This window comes from Salmo trutta, chromosome 12, assembly GCF_901001165.1.
Source record: "Salmo trutta chromosome 12, fSalTru1.1, whole genome shotgun sequence".
In the NCBI taxonomy this organism is placed as follows: Eukaryota; Metazoa; Chordata; class Actinopteri; order Salmoniformes; family Salmonidae; genus Salmo; species Salmo trutta.
Window position 1 is genome coordinate 65425269 of NC_042968.1, and position 13670 is coordinate 65438938.

At 46.1% G+C, this 13670-nt stretch overlaps 1 protein-coding gene across 7 annotated transcripts in view; it reads left to right on the forward strand.

Moving 5' to 3' along the window:
* Positions 1 to 1979: 1979 nt before the first annotated feature.
* nsmfa (NMDA receptor synaptonuclear signaling and neuronal migration factor a) overlaps positions 1980 to 13670 on the forward strand; it is a 58655-nt gene continuing 46964 nt past the window's right edge. For all 7 annotated transcript variants that reach the window (XM_029769167.1, XM_029769172.1, XM_029769170.1 and 4 more), the window contains exon 1: positions 1980 to 2357. In XM_029769167.1, coding sequence (XP_029625027.1) covers positions 2287 to 2357 — 71 coding nt within the window. In that variant the 5' untranslated portion in view covers positions 1980 to 2286. The remainder of the gene's footprint in view (positions 2358 to 13670) is intronic.

Consider the following 13670-nt stretch of genomic DNA (forward strand, 5'->3'; position numbering starts at 1 on the left):
AATACAGTGTAGACATTGTTAATGTTGTAAATGACTATTGTTGCTGGAAACAGCTGATTTTTAATGAGAAAACAGACACTGTGATGCTGGCCTTCTAGGCAGAGTTGCAAAGAAAAAGCCATATCGCAGACTGGCCAATAAAAAGAAAAGATTAAGATGGGCAAAAGGACACAGACACTGGACAGAGGAACTCTGCCTAGAAGGCCAGCATCCCGGAGTTGCCTTTTCACTGTTGATGTTGAGACTGGTGTTTTGCGGGTACTATTTAATGAAGCTGCCAGTTGAGGACTTGTGAGGCGTCTGTTTCTCAAACTAGACACTCTAATATACTTGTCCTCTTGCTCAGTTGTGCACCGGGGCCTCCCACTCCCCTTTCTATTCTGGTTAGAGACAGTTTGCACTGTTCTATGAAGGGAGTAGTACACAGCGTTGTATGAGATCTTCAGTTTCTTGGCAATTTCTCACATGGAATAGCCTTCATTTCTCAGAACAAGAATAGGCTGACGAGTTTCAGAAGAAAGTTATTTGTTTCTGGCCATTTTGAGCCTGTAATCAAACCCACAAATGCTGATGCTCCAGATACTCAACTAGTCTAAAGAAGGCCAGTTTTATTGCTTCTTTAATGAGAACAACCGTTTTCAGCGGTGCTAACATAATTGCAAAAGGGTTTTCTAATGATCAATTAGAAATGATCAATTAGCCTTTTAAAATGATAAACTTGGATTAGCTAACATAACGTGCCATTGGAACACAGGAGTGATGGTTGATGATAATGGGCCTCTGTACGCCTATGTAGATATTCCATTAAAAATCAGCCGTTTCCAGCTACAATTGTCATTTACAACATTAACAATGTCTACACTGTATTTCTGATCAATTTGATGTTATTTTAATGGACAAAAAATGTGATTTTCTTTCAAAAACAAGGACATTTCTAAGTAACCCCAAACTTTTGAACGGTAGTGTATATACACACACACACATTACCTATTTTCTGCCCGCACTAGTCATAGCCGCACCCCTATTTTAGTCTGGAACCACCCTGTTTCCCCTCTTCATTCATCTCTCCTATTTCCTCCCTCGTCTGCCCCTCTTCTCCACTTTAGTCTGTGGAGCCACGCTGTCCGTTCATCATTCATTCCTTGTTTTCCTTCTTTTATCTGCTGCCTCACATTATTTACTGCCTGACTGCCTGGGATGCTTTGCTTTACTTATTTGTATCCCTTTTGTCTCAGTGTGTGTGTGTGTGTGTGTGTGTGTGTGTGTGTGTGTGTGTGTGTGTGTGTGTGTGTGTGTGTGTGTGTGTGTGTGTGTGTGTGTGTGTGTGTGTGTGTGTGTGTGTGTGTGTGTGTGTACGTGAGTGTGTAACAATGACTGAAAAGGATTCTATAACAAACTCCCAAGGACATCCAGTGCCTTCATTTGTTTCACTAGCAGGTTGTTTTGTGGATTGCTTGATTAGTATTCGAAGGCTGACGGCCCGTTACTTGTTTGCTGTGTCTGCCAGTGGAGTGTGTGTATACAACCACAATTCCACAGTGTATCCAGGCCTGTGGGTTAACGATTTGTGTGTGTCTCTATCCCTCGCTTTGTGCTAGCTAGAAAGTGACTCAGCTAAGCACCAAAAAGACTCGGCACACCTTATATCTTGACTTTAGGCACCTTAGAATATCACTGAAATGTAGAAATGTACTAAGTACACGTGGTCCTCTAGGGACAATGTACTTGCACATACCTGTATTTGTGTGTACAAATTTATACTGCCGGAATTCCCTTTGTGGTGTAGGGGATGACAGCTCCTTATATGGCTCTACTCAGTTTCCTGTCCACTGCCTCCACCCCCCCCCCACCCACCCTTGTACATATACACACACACACACACACACACCTGATGATGACAAGCAGGAGTCCAACCCCCTCACATCCCATTTTCTCTGGTTCTGATCAATGAAGAGAGCATGAGAGAGAGAGAGAGAGAGAGAGAGAGAGAGAGAGAGAGAGAGAGAGAGAGAGAGAGCGTGTCACAGTGTTTTCGTTCAGTACACGTTACCTCACACGCACTCTGAAGACACAGCAGCGAGAAAGGGCACCCGTATCTATCCGTTGCATTACAAGCTGTTTTCTTTCCGAGAGAGCTCTGCAGGCGTGAAAATACCGCGATTCCTGCCGAAGTGGAACGCTGGCCAGTTATCTTTCCTGGATTCCCTACAACCTTCTCGCCGCATTTCTCCATCCTAGGTTTTCTGGAATGAGCTGTTTTTCTGCTTGCGTCGTTTCCATGTCAGCATGGGAACTGCGGTGTCCAAAAGGAAGAATATAAGAAACGATGCGACATCTTCCGTGGCAGCAAAAGTTAGGTGAGTGCCCTCTGTCCCGACCGACCAAACACCCACCGACAGACTAGCCTTTCGGCATTTTACCGTCACACTGTAGCAGATATCTGCTGAGCTACAAAATGACTGAACATAGCGTGACATAGGACCTAACAGTGACATTAAGGCTAACCCTTTATGCAATAAGAACAGGTGTATTTAGGCTAACCAACGAAATTGCGTAATTGCGCGTTTATTAACGTCTAGATCTATTCATGGTGGGTCCCCCACAATTATCATACGTTATGTCGTTCCGTGCAGGACAGTTAGGATAGATTTCATCATTATAATCGGGGAGCAACATCAACCCGTCACTGCGTCTGCAGCTTCCTCGACATGACTTGGTTGCACAAATAGCAATTGACGGGTTACACAATTTACCGCTAAGGTTCCCAAAGTGGCCTTTGTTCTCACCATTGGCGCATGCATGTCTCAGGGCGCATGCAGAAAGTGTGTATCATGACAGGGAATATGTTCACTTATACTGGACATCTGTATGGTGCAGTGCAATTTAGATTCGTTTGAGCTTAGTCCATTTCAACTTCAGTTCACTCTGTCTGGATTTCGTTTAGAGACAACAGTTAACACATTAGCACATATAGCTCTCGAAGGTGGCCTAAAATCAAACATGATCTGCAAAAGAAAGGTAAAATCATGGCAACATCGTCTAACCCATTTAGGAGACTGTAGCCTCGGGGTCCCACTGCACGGTGGGGACTTGTTTCAAACCAATGGATCAGATATGAAGGACACTTACCATTAACCGTTATCTTTAGAAACACTTGGATTTGTAATGGTCTGAATTTGACCTTAATAGCAGCGACTACCGGTATTGGATGCACTGGCGTTGCACCCTGCGGGAAAATGATCGAGCTATCAATTCATCAATCAGCCGCAATTGACTCGCGCGCCTTCGGTGATCGGGCGTCACGGTGAGTTATTGCACCAGACGGAAAATGGAAACAGAATGCCTATAAACGCCACCGTTCATTTATTAAGCAAAGAAAGCATAAACAATCCTATATTTGGCAGGTCTCTGAGGCTATAGGCTAAGGCTAACCGGTCTAAACGACTCACGTGAGCTAAACGTTACTTCGCATGTCCTGTGAAAGTTTAAACACAGGTCATTAATCTGGGAGATTTCTAAAACCGTGTCACCAAGGCAATAATGTCTAACAGCACCGCATTTACGTTTATTCTAAAGTTGGCAATGCGCAGGTATCCTGTGTTTACTGTTTGGGTATATTGAGCGCAATAACCCGCAGTTTTCTCAAAGCACGTCGTCTGCTTATAGATTCCCCCCAAAATGGATAGGTCTCGACTCAATTTAGCCAATAATGAAATCAGTGTGATGGCTCCCTCATGCCATCGTGGCTGCAGCTGCACCTTGGTGGGATTAACTGGACCGTACAGCAGGTGGAATAGGAGAGAAATTCACAGAGATAAACATATCTGATTGGTCACACATGAGTTGTCACACAACCTTCGTTTAATGGAGGTCACTGCATGACCTTGAATCCAGATGCTGGGTTAACGTCATAGATAGATGTTGGATTATATTGGCATGCTTATGTCATTGTGTGTGTGTGTGTGTGTGTGTGTGTGTGTGTGTGTGTGTGTAAACACTCTCTGTATGTAGTGCTGTGTTTGTGTGTTTGTGGGTGTAAACCCTCTCTGTATGCAGTGCTGTGTGTGTGTGTGTGTGTGTGTGTGTGTTTGTTTGTGGGTGTAAACCCTCTCTGTATGCAGTGCTGTATGTGTTTGTGTGTGTGTGTGTGTGTGTGTGTGTGTGTGTGTGTGTGTGTGTGTGTGTGTGTGTGTGTGTGTGTGTGTGTGTGTGTGTATAAACCCTCTCTGTATGCAGTGCTGTGTGTGTGTGTGTGTGTGTGTGTGTGTGTGTGTGTGTGTGTGTGTGTGTGTGTGTGTGTGTGTGTGTGTGTGTGTGTGTGTGTGTGTGTGTGTGTGTGTAAACCCTCTCTGTATGCAGTGCTGTGTGTGTGTGTGCTCCACTCTGTACTGCGCTACTTTCTCTGAACACACACAGAGGGGTATGACGAGACAAAGGGGACATCTTTCTCTTTTACATTTCTCTCATCTCTTTCTTCACACACACACACACACACACACACACACACACACACACACACACACACACACACACACACACACACACAAACATACAAACAGACCCACACACACAAACATACACACACACAAATATACACACACACACAGACACACATACTGTACACACACAAACATACACACACACACACACACACACACACACACACACACACACAAACAGACACACACAAACATACACACACAAAGATACACACACACAAACATACACACACACACACAAATACACACACACACACACACACACACACACACACCAATCTCCTGCCTGACCTGACACATGGACAATATCTCTCATTCCTTTCAATTGACTGGAGTTTGAATGATATGATTGAACATACAGTAGTATACACTAGAGTAGGATCCAGGCTCAGTACTCTCCTCAGTACACTCCTCAGTACACTCTTCAGTACTCTCCTCAGTACACTCCTCAGTACACTCTTCAGTACTCTCCTCAGTACACTCCTCAGTACACTCCTCAGTACTCTCCTCAGTACAATCCTCAGTACTCTCCTCAGTACACTCCTCAGTACTCTCCTCAGTACACTCCTCAGTACACTCCTCAGTACACTCCTCAGTACACTCCTCAGTACTCTCCTCAGTAACACTCCTCAGTACACTCCTCAGTACACTCCTCAGTACACTCCTCAGTACTCTCCTCAGTACACTCCTCAGTACACTCCTCAGTACTCTCCTCAGTACTCTCCTCAGTACACTCCTCAGTACTCTCCTCAGTACACTCCTCAGTACTCTCCTCAGTACTCTCCTCAGTACTCTCCTCAGTACACTCCTCAGTACTCTCCTCAGTACACTCCTCAGTACTCTCCTCAGTACTCTCCTCAGTACACTCCTCAGTACACTCCTCAGTACACTCCTCAGTACTCTCCTCAGTACACTCCTCAGTACACTCCTCAGTACTCTCCTCAGTACACTCCTCAGTACACTCCTCAGTACACTCCTCAGTACTCTCCTCAGTACACTCCTCAGTACACTCCTCAGTACTCTCCTCAGTACACTCCTCAGTACTCTCCTCAGTACACTCCTCAGTACACTCCTCAGTACACTCCTCAGTACTCTCCTCAGTACACTCCTCAGTACACTCCTCAGTACTCTCCTCAGTACACTCCTCAGTACACTCTCAGTACCTCCTCAGTACTACTCCTCAGTACTACTCCTCAGTACACTCCTCAGTACACTCCTCAGTACAACTCCTCAGTACACTCCTCAGTACACTCCTCAGTACACTCCTCAGTACACTCCTCAGTACACTCCTCCGTACACTCCTCAGTACACTCTCCAGTACACTCCTCAGTACATCTCCTCAGTACACTCCTCAGTACACTCTTCAGTACACTCCTCAGTACACTCCTCAGTACTCTCCTCAGTACACTCCTCAGTACTACTCCTCAGTACTCTCCTCAGTACACTCCTCAGTACTCTCCTCAGTACTCTCCTCAGTACACTCCTCAGTACTCTCCTCAGTACACTCCTCAGTACTCTCCTCAGTACACTCCTCAGTACACTCCTCAGTACACTCCTCAGTACACTCTTCAGTACTCTCCTCAGTACACTCCTCAGTACACTCCTCAGTACTCTCCTCAGTACACTCCTCAGTACACTCCTCAGTACACTCCTCAGTACTCTCCTCAGTACACTCTTCAGTACACTCCTCAGTACTCTCCTCAGTACTCTCCTCAGTACTCTCCTCAGTACTCTCCTCAGTACACTCCTCAGTACTCTCCTCAGTACTCTCCTCAGTACACTCCTCAGTACTCTCCTCAGTACACTCCTCAGTACACTCCTCAGTACACTCCTCAGTACACTCCTCAGTACACTCCTCAGTACACTCTTCAGTACACTCCTCAGTACACTCCTCAGTACACTCCTCAGTACACTCTTCAGTACACTCCTCAGTACACTCCTCAGTACTCTCCTCAGTACTCTCCTCAGTACTCTCCTCAGTACACTCCTCAGTACACTCTTCAGTACACTCTTCAGTACACTCCTCAGTACACTCCTCAGTACACTCCTCAGTACTCTCCTCAGTACACTCCTCGGTACTCTCCTCAGTACATTCCTCAGTATACTCCTCAGTACACTCTTCAGTACACTCCTCAGTACACTCCTCAGTACACTCCTCTCAGCTCAGTCAGCTCCAACCTTTACTGTCATTACTGAGATCACACATCGAACACATTCAATATTCATCACTTACTCACCTGCATACGAACTCATCAATGCATGGTCACGCACAGTACTAACCTAATCTCTGTAACACGCACACTCACTCATCGCAGGGAAATAATCCTGCAGCAGGAGGATTTGAATATCTGAAGAAAGATTTAGAATCGCCACCAGGGGGCAGCTGGAAGCGGTTTTTGTATACAATGCAGTACGGTGCCTACATCAGATACATTGTTTTATTATATGTTGAAGGCAAGCAGTAGGCATAATAAATTGTTTTGGTTACCTGTGTGGTCTTGCGGTTAAAGGCACGGACCCCAACACACATATGCCAGAGTTGGCAAGAATTTGATTCCTGCTCTTTGACTCGTGGATGGATGTCTATTTTTGGCACATGAATTCCATGTCGTTACAGGATTATAACAGAAACAACTCAAAGGTGAACACTTTAGGCATTCATTCCGAGTGCTTAAGGTTGGGGCTATGGTTTGGGGGAGGCTTAAAACAAAATCATTAAAAAGACGGGCCCATGTATCATCAGTATTCTTAGTGCTTGCTAGAACATTGTGAACCGTCGTAGCACAGTGATCTCTGCAGCGCACTCCGGCGCCGAGACGCATGAGTGCCGGTCGATTTCGTGACCAGCCCGAACCTACATTAATTAGAAGAAGTTAAATAAATAGTCTGATCATTTACGCATCAAGGAAATGTGCCTCAGCTCAACAAAAGCTTGAAGATATACTACTCTGGAGGAACATGTGTCGTTCTACAGTAGGCCTACATCAATCAATCAACTGATGGGCCAAATCAGCGCATCAACTCAGCCGGGGAAAAACAAACAGTAGCCTATTATCAGTTTTCACCTTTCACCTAGCATGAAGAATGTACTGGAATATAATCAAATAACAAGGGGCCTATTGCAACCGTCGATGGCACTAGATTATCGCCAGCTGATGTCTCATTAAACAATCAATAGCACTAAATTCACCCACACAGCTGATCTCAATTGCAACCATTATTGGTCACCTCATTACTGCGCCCTAAAATACGATGTCAGTGTTACATTCATGTTAGTCCTGCTTGCAACCAAAGTCTTTCAAGATACACTATATATATACACAAAAGTATGTGGACACCCCTTCAAATGAATGGATTCGTCTATTTCAGCCACACCCGTTGTTGACCGGTGAATAAAAAGGAGCACACAGCCATACAATCTCCATAGACAAACATTGGCAGTAGAATGGCCTTACTGAAGAGCTCAGTGACTTTCAACGTGGCACCGTCATAGGATGCCGCCTTTCCAACAAGTCAGTTCGGCAAATTTCTGCCCTGCTAGAGCCGCCCCGGTCAACTGTAAGTGCTGTTACTGTGAAGTGGAAACGTCTAGGAGCAACAACGGCTCAGCCGTGAAGTGGTAGGCCACACAAGCTCACAGAACTGGACTGCCGAGTGCTGAAACACAAACATCATCTGTCCTCGGTTGCAACACTCACTACCGAGTTCCAAACTGCCTCTGGAAGGAACGTCAGCACAAGAACTGTTCGTAGGGAACTTCATGAAATGGGTTTCCATGGCCCGAGCAGCCTAAAATCAAGCCTAAAATCACACAAGCCTAAAATCACCATGTGCAATGCCAAGCGTTGGCTTGAGTGGTGTAAAGCTTGCCACCATTGGACTTTGGAGCAGTGTAAACACGTTCTCTGGAGTGATGAATCACGCTTCACCATCTGGCAGTCCGACAGACAAATCTGGGTTTGACGGATGCCAGGAGAAACACTACCTGCCCCAATGCATAGTGCCAACTGTAAAGTTTGGTGGAGGAAGAATAATGGTCTGGGACTGTTTTTCATGGTTCGGGCTAGGCCCCTTTGTTCCAGTGAAGGGAAATCTTAATGCTACAGCATACAATGACATTCTAGATGATTCTATTCTTCCAACTTTGTGGCAACAGTTTGGGGAAGGCCCTTTCCTGTTTCAGCATGACAATGTCCCCGTGCACAAAGCGAGGTACATACAGAAATGGTTTGTCGAGATCGGTGTGGAGGAACTTGACTGGCCTGCACAGAGCCCGGTCCTCAACCCTATCGAACACCTTTTAGATGAATTGGAACACCGACTGCGAGCCAGGCCTAATCGCCCAACATCTGTGCCCGGCCTCACTAACGCTCGTGGCTGAACGGAAGAAAGCCCCTGCAGCCAAGTTTCAACATCTAGTGGAAAGCCTTCCCAGAAGAGTGAAGGCTGTTATAGCAGCAAAGGGGGGACCAACTCCATATTAATGCCCATGATTTTGGAATGAGATGTTCGAGCAGGTGTCCACATACTTTTGGTCATGTAGTGTATGTTCGTCCTCTGGTTTGTATTGCAATCGGAATAACTTTTTGGACAGACTAAAGGCGATTTATCTGTTTGACCAGCATTCTGTACAATAATATACATCAAGGATTTCCTCGTTTACTACTGCAGCAATTTGTGTGTGTAGTCTATTTTATTTGTTTCTTATTTATGTTATCTAATGGTGTCGAGTATGGTAATTTCTTATCGAAATATCCCAAAACTGACACTGTAGGCCTCTATGTGCACTGAAGGCTGTGTCCCGAACCTCTAGACCACCCAAGGCCACAATTGAACTGAATCTTGACCTTAGCATACACTTGACACTTGTATGTCGTAGCCTAGTGAAGACCAATATCTACCTTGTGTTATTCAGCTATATAAAACAATGGCGGCTGATGTGTATGGCTGTGTTTCAGACACATTTTTGTACATTTGAATGTTGCAGTAATAGGACCTTGGCCTGTAGTGTTTGAGGAGGCAAGAGACAATTATTTTGATAGCAAGCCCTGATCCCAATGACTCTACTGCCCCCACATGGAGAGAAAGAGAACTGCTCATTTTCAGGGACTCTCAACACTCATTTGAATTTCCCGATGCAGGGGGAAGGTTCTCTGCGACAAAAGAGTGATCAAGTTAAGATCCGACATCTCTAAACACACACACACACACACACACACACACACACACACACACACACACACACACACACACACACACACACACACACACACACACACACACACACACACACACACACACACACACAGTATGTCTCTCTCATAGACACATGCATACAGCTAGCCTATATGATTGGTATTCACAGCCAGAACTGTGCTGCGTGACGTTGTGACCCCAGAAAGCCATTAAAAGGGTGTCAGGGTCTGTGGGCTGAACGTGCTCAACACACAGAAGCTCCTCCAGTGGTCCTGCTTTCCACACTCATGCTTTCACGTACACACACACACACACACACATGCACAGGCACAGGCATACACACACACACATGCACAGGCACACATGCACAGGCACACACACACACACACACACACACACACACACACACACACACACACACACACACACACACACACACACACACACACACACACACACGCAACGGTACAGCTTGTACACAGAGTCCTTCTATTTGATGCACCTCGTCCTGCTCTCCTCCCCATTGTCTAAAGGGCAGGCAGGGCTCTGCAGCTCTGCAAACTGCTCCTCCTATCAGAGGGGTCTTTCTTTTTGCAGTGCCTGTTCTCCTGCTCTATCCCACTGTGCTTTACTCTATGCCTTCTCAGATTCTCTCCCTCTGTGCTCCATCAAATAGCCTCATACACGGTACCCTCTGTCCCTGCTGGATCCCAACACATAGCATGTTCCCTCTTCATCTTAGCTATAGTACCTGTGATTTTTGACATTTGGCATTCGCTTTTCCTCTCTGTTGCCCACCTATGGATTCATTACAACGCGTTCTCTTTCCTTTCCTCTTCTTCTAGCCCACTCAAACCGCCCTCGTCTCCGAGGCTGAACCTGAACGAGAAGCAGTGGAACAGACAGTCTCAGGTGAAAGTGTGCGTCCTGTGTTAGCGGGACATATGGCTGAGCTCCGTGGCTCCTCCGTGCTCCCGTGGGCCGGTGTCTGTGTGATGGATGAGGCCAGCTGTTCTCATCCACAGTGGCGAGGCCTCTCTGTCTCGCTCATCCGCTCCTGGCGTTAGCGTCAGGAAACACAGGGTCAAACTGTGGAGGGAGGGCCTCACTGAAGAGCTCCGCCAGGGGACACAGCAAATGACTGGAGGTCACGCACATCTCAGCCGCTGCGTCCGGACAGCCGGTGTGTGTCCGGTGTCTGAGTCATCACTCATTACCGTTTACCGGTATTTTTACACACTCTTGTTAGTATATACAGTCTGGTGAAGAGTAATGCTTTGCGTCTTTACAGCACACACTGCTTATCGTATAGGGGTGGATGGGGTCGGACAGTTAATCGCATCCAACAGCCAATCCAAATGCCCCGCACTATGAGGTGTCTGGCCACTCTAGGTGTTGATTGGACAGTGCAGACAGCGTGTTAGACTGACACAGTGAAGATGCAGAGACAGCCGCCTACTGCCCAGGTGTGTGAACACCACAGAGATAGATAGTCTGTGAGGGCACGGGCGGCGCCATTGAGGCCATCTCCATTTTGAAGTAGTCCATTTTCTTCTTCTACTACTACTATGAGTTGGTATACAAACTGAAAGAGTGCACACTGCCTAGTGTTTACTCACAAGTATAATTCATTGGCTGGTCCCTCCTGATGACCCTGATGGAATCATGTAATCATCCCTTAACCCATAGAATGTCCCACCAAGTTGACTACTTTAAAATGGTGGAAGCCCTCAACGTCCATGCCAAAACAGGTTTTATCCATCTAGAGTCCTGATTGCATTCCAGATCACACAAACTACTGAACCTTTCAAACAGCTAAGGCTAGAGCAACAGTTAGCTCACCCTGCAGCCTTTTGGATCGTCTCTGGAAATATGGCATCAGGAAAATCCCCCAGATCCTTGATCTGTGTGTCCTTAAGGAGAGCGATACGATCGGTCAGTTGAAGCTAATTGGACTATGAGAGCACTCTGACAGATGGAGCGATGACACGGAGGGCTCACACTCTCACGTTCAGACACACTCATGGGTTTCTTTCGAAGAAAAGGCAGGCGGGTTGAAAGGAGTGCCAGTGCAATAGAAATACAATGAGTCGTTCTATCTCTATGGCCAGTGCATTGTCTCTAGGGATGCAGCGTAACAGATAACCTTAACCTGTTTCTTTTGTCTGCTCACGATCCTCTCACATAATGCTGCTTTCCTTCTGTCATTTATTCCTTTACCCCCCTCGTCTGTTTGTTCTTCTGAGCTGAACAATCTTAAGATTAGCTTACTCAACTGTAAAAAGGAGCTAGCGAGCTCCTGTGTTCTCTCTCTTTCTCCCTCCCTCCCTCCCTCTTTATTAGAGGTCATTAAAGTGATTGCTGTTATTATGCTGATTGGGTGAGATGATACCGACACACAGCAATTAGGCCTCTGTCGTGTGTGTGTGTGTGTGTGTGTGTGTGTGTGTGTGTGTGTGTGTGTGTGTGTGTGTGTGTGTGTGTGTGTGTGTGTGTGTGTATGTGTATGTGTGTGTGTGTGTGGTGTGTGTGTGTGTGTGTGTGTGTGTGTGTGTGTGTGTGTGTGAGTGTAAATGCTTCTGTGCATGTGTTTGATGAGCAGCGTCGGGGGCGGGAGGGAATGCAGTGCCTCACTCAGGGTTGAGGAGGCTGAAGTGGCACCTGCTCTCTGACGAGGTGACATTTTAATCGGTCCTCTGATCAAGTGCTGGGCCCCAATGCCCTATAAAGCACCCCTACAAGAGCCTGCAATTAGAGAGCCTAACTACTCACACCTATCAGGTGGATTTAAGCTCAGGGAGTTGAGCTAAGCAGCTGGAAGAGAAAAAGCTATTCAATTAGTGAAACAGCGAGAGGATTCGATTAACCAACATTTAGAGATATTGCTGGCCAGCCCATTGTTTTTAGATGAGGGGAGCCGAAGGCTGGGGAATTGGTCTACAGGTATTAAAGGCTGGGGAATTAGTCTACAGGTATTAAAGAGTGGGGAATTGGTCTACAGGTATTAAAGGCTGGGGAATTGGTCTACAGGTATTAAAGGCTGGGGAATTGGTCTACAGGTATTAAAGACTGGGGAATTGGTCTGCAGGGTATTAAAGGCTGGGGAATTGGTCTGCAGGTATTAAAGGCTGGGGGAATTGGTCTACAGGTATTAAAGGCTGGGGAATTGGTCTACAGGTATAAAGGCTGGGGAATTGGTCTACAGGTATTAAAAGGCTGGGGAATTGGTCACAGGTATTAAAGGCTGGGGAATTGGTCTGCAGGTATTAAAGGATGGGGAATTGGTCTGCAGGTATTAAAGGCTGGGGAATTGGTCTACAGGTATTAAAGGATGGGGAATTGGTCTACAGGTATTAAAGGCTGGGGAATTGGTCTACAGGTATTAAAGGATGGGGAATTGGTCTACAGGTATTAAAGGCTGGGGAATTGGTCTACAGGTATTAAAGGCTGGGGAATTGGTCTACAGGTATTAAAGGCTGGGGAATTGGTCTACAGGTATTAAAGGATGGGGAATTGGTCTACAGGTATTAAAGGCTGGGGAATTGGTCTACAGGTATTAAAGGCTGGGGAATTGGTCTACAGGTATTAAAGGCTGGGGAATTGGTCTACAGGTATTAAAGGCTGGGGAATTGGTCTACAGGTATTAAAGGCTGGGGAATTGGTCTACAGGTATTAAAGGCTGGGGAATTGGTCTACAGGTATTAAAGGCTGGGGAATTGGTCTACAGGTATTAAAGGCTGGGGAATTGGTCTACAGGTATTAAACGCTGGGGAATTGGTCTACAGGTATTAAAGGCTGTGGAATTGGTCTACAGCTATTAAAGGCTGGGGAATTGGTCTACAGGTATTAAAGGATGGGGAATTGGTCTACAGGTATTACAGGCTGGGGAATTGTTCTACAGGTATTAAAGGCTGGGGAATTGGTCTACATGTATTAAAGGCTGGGGAATTGGTCTACAGGTATTAAAGTCTGGGG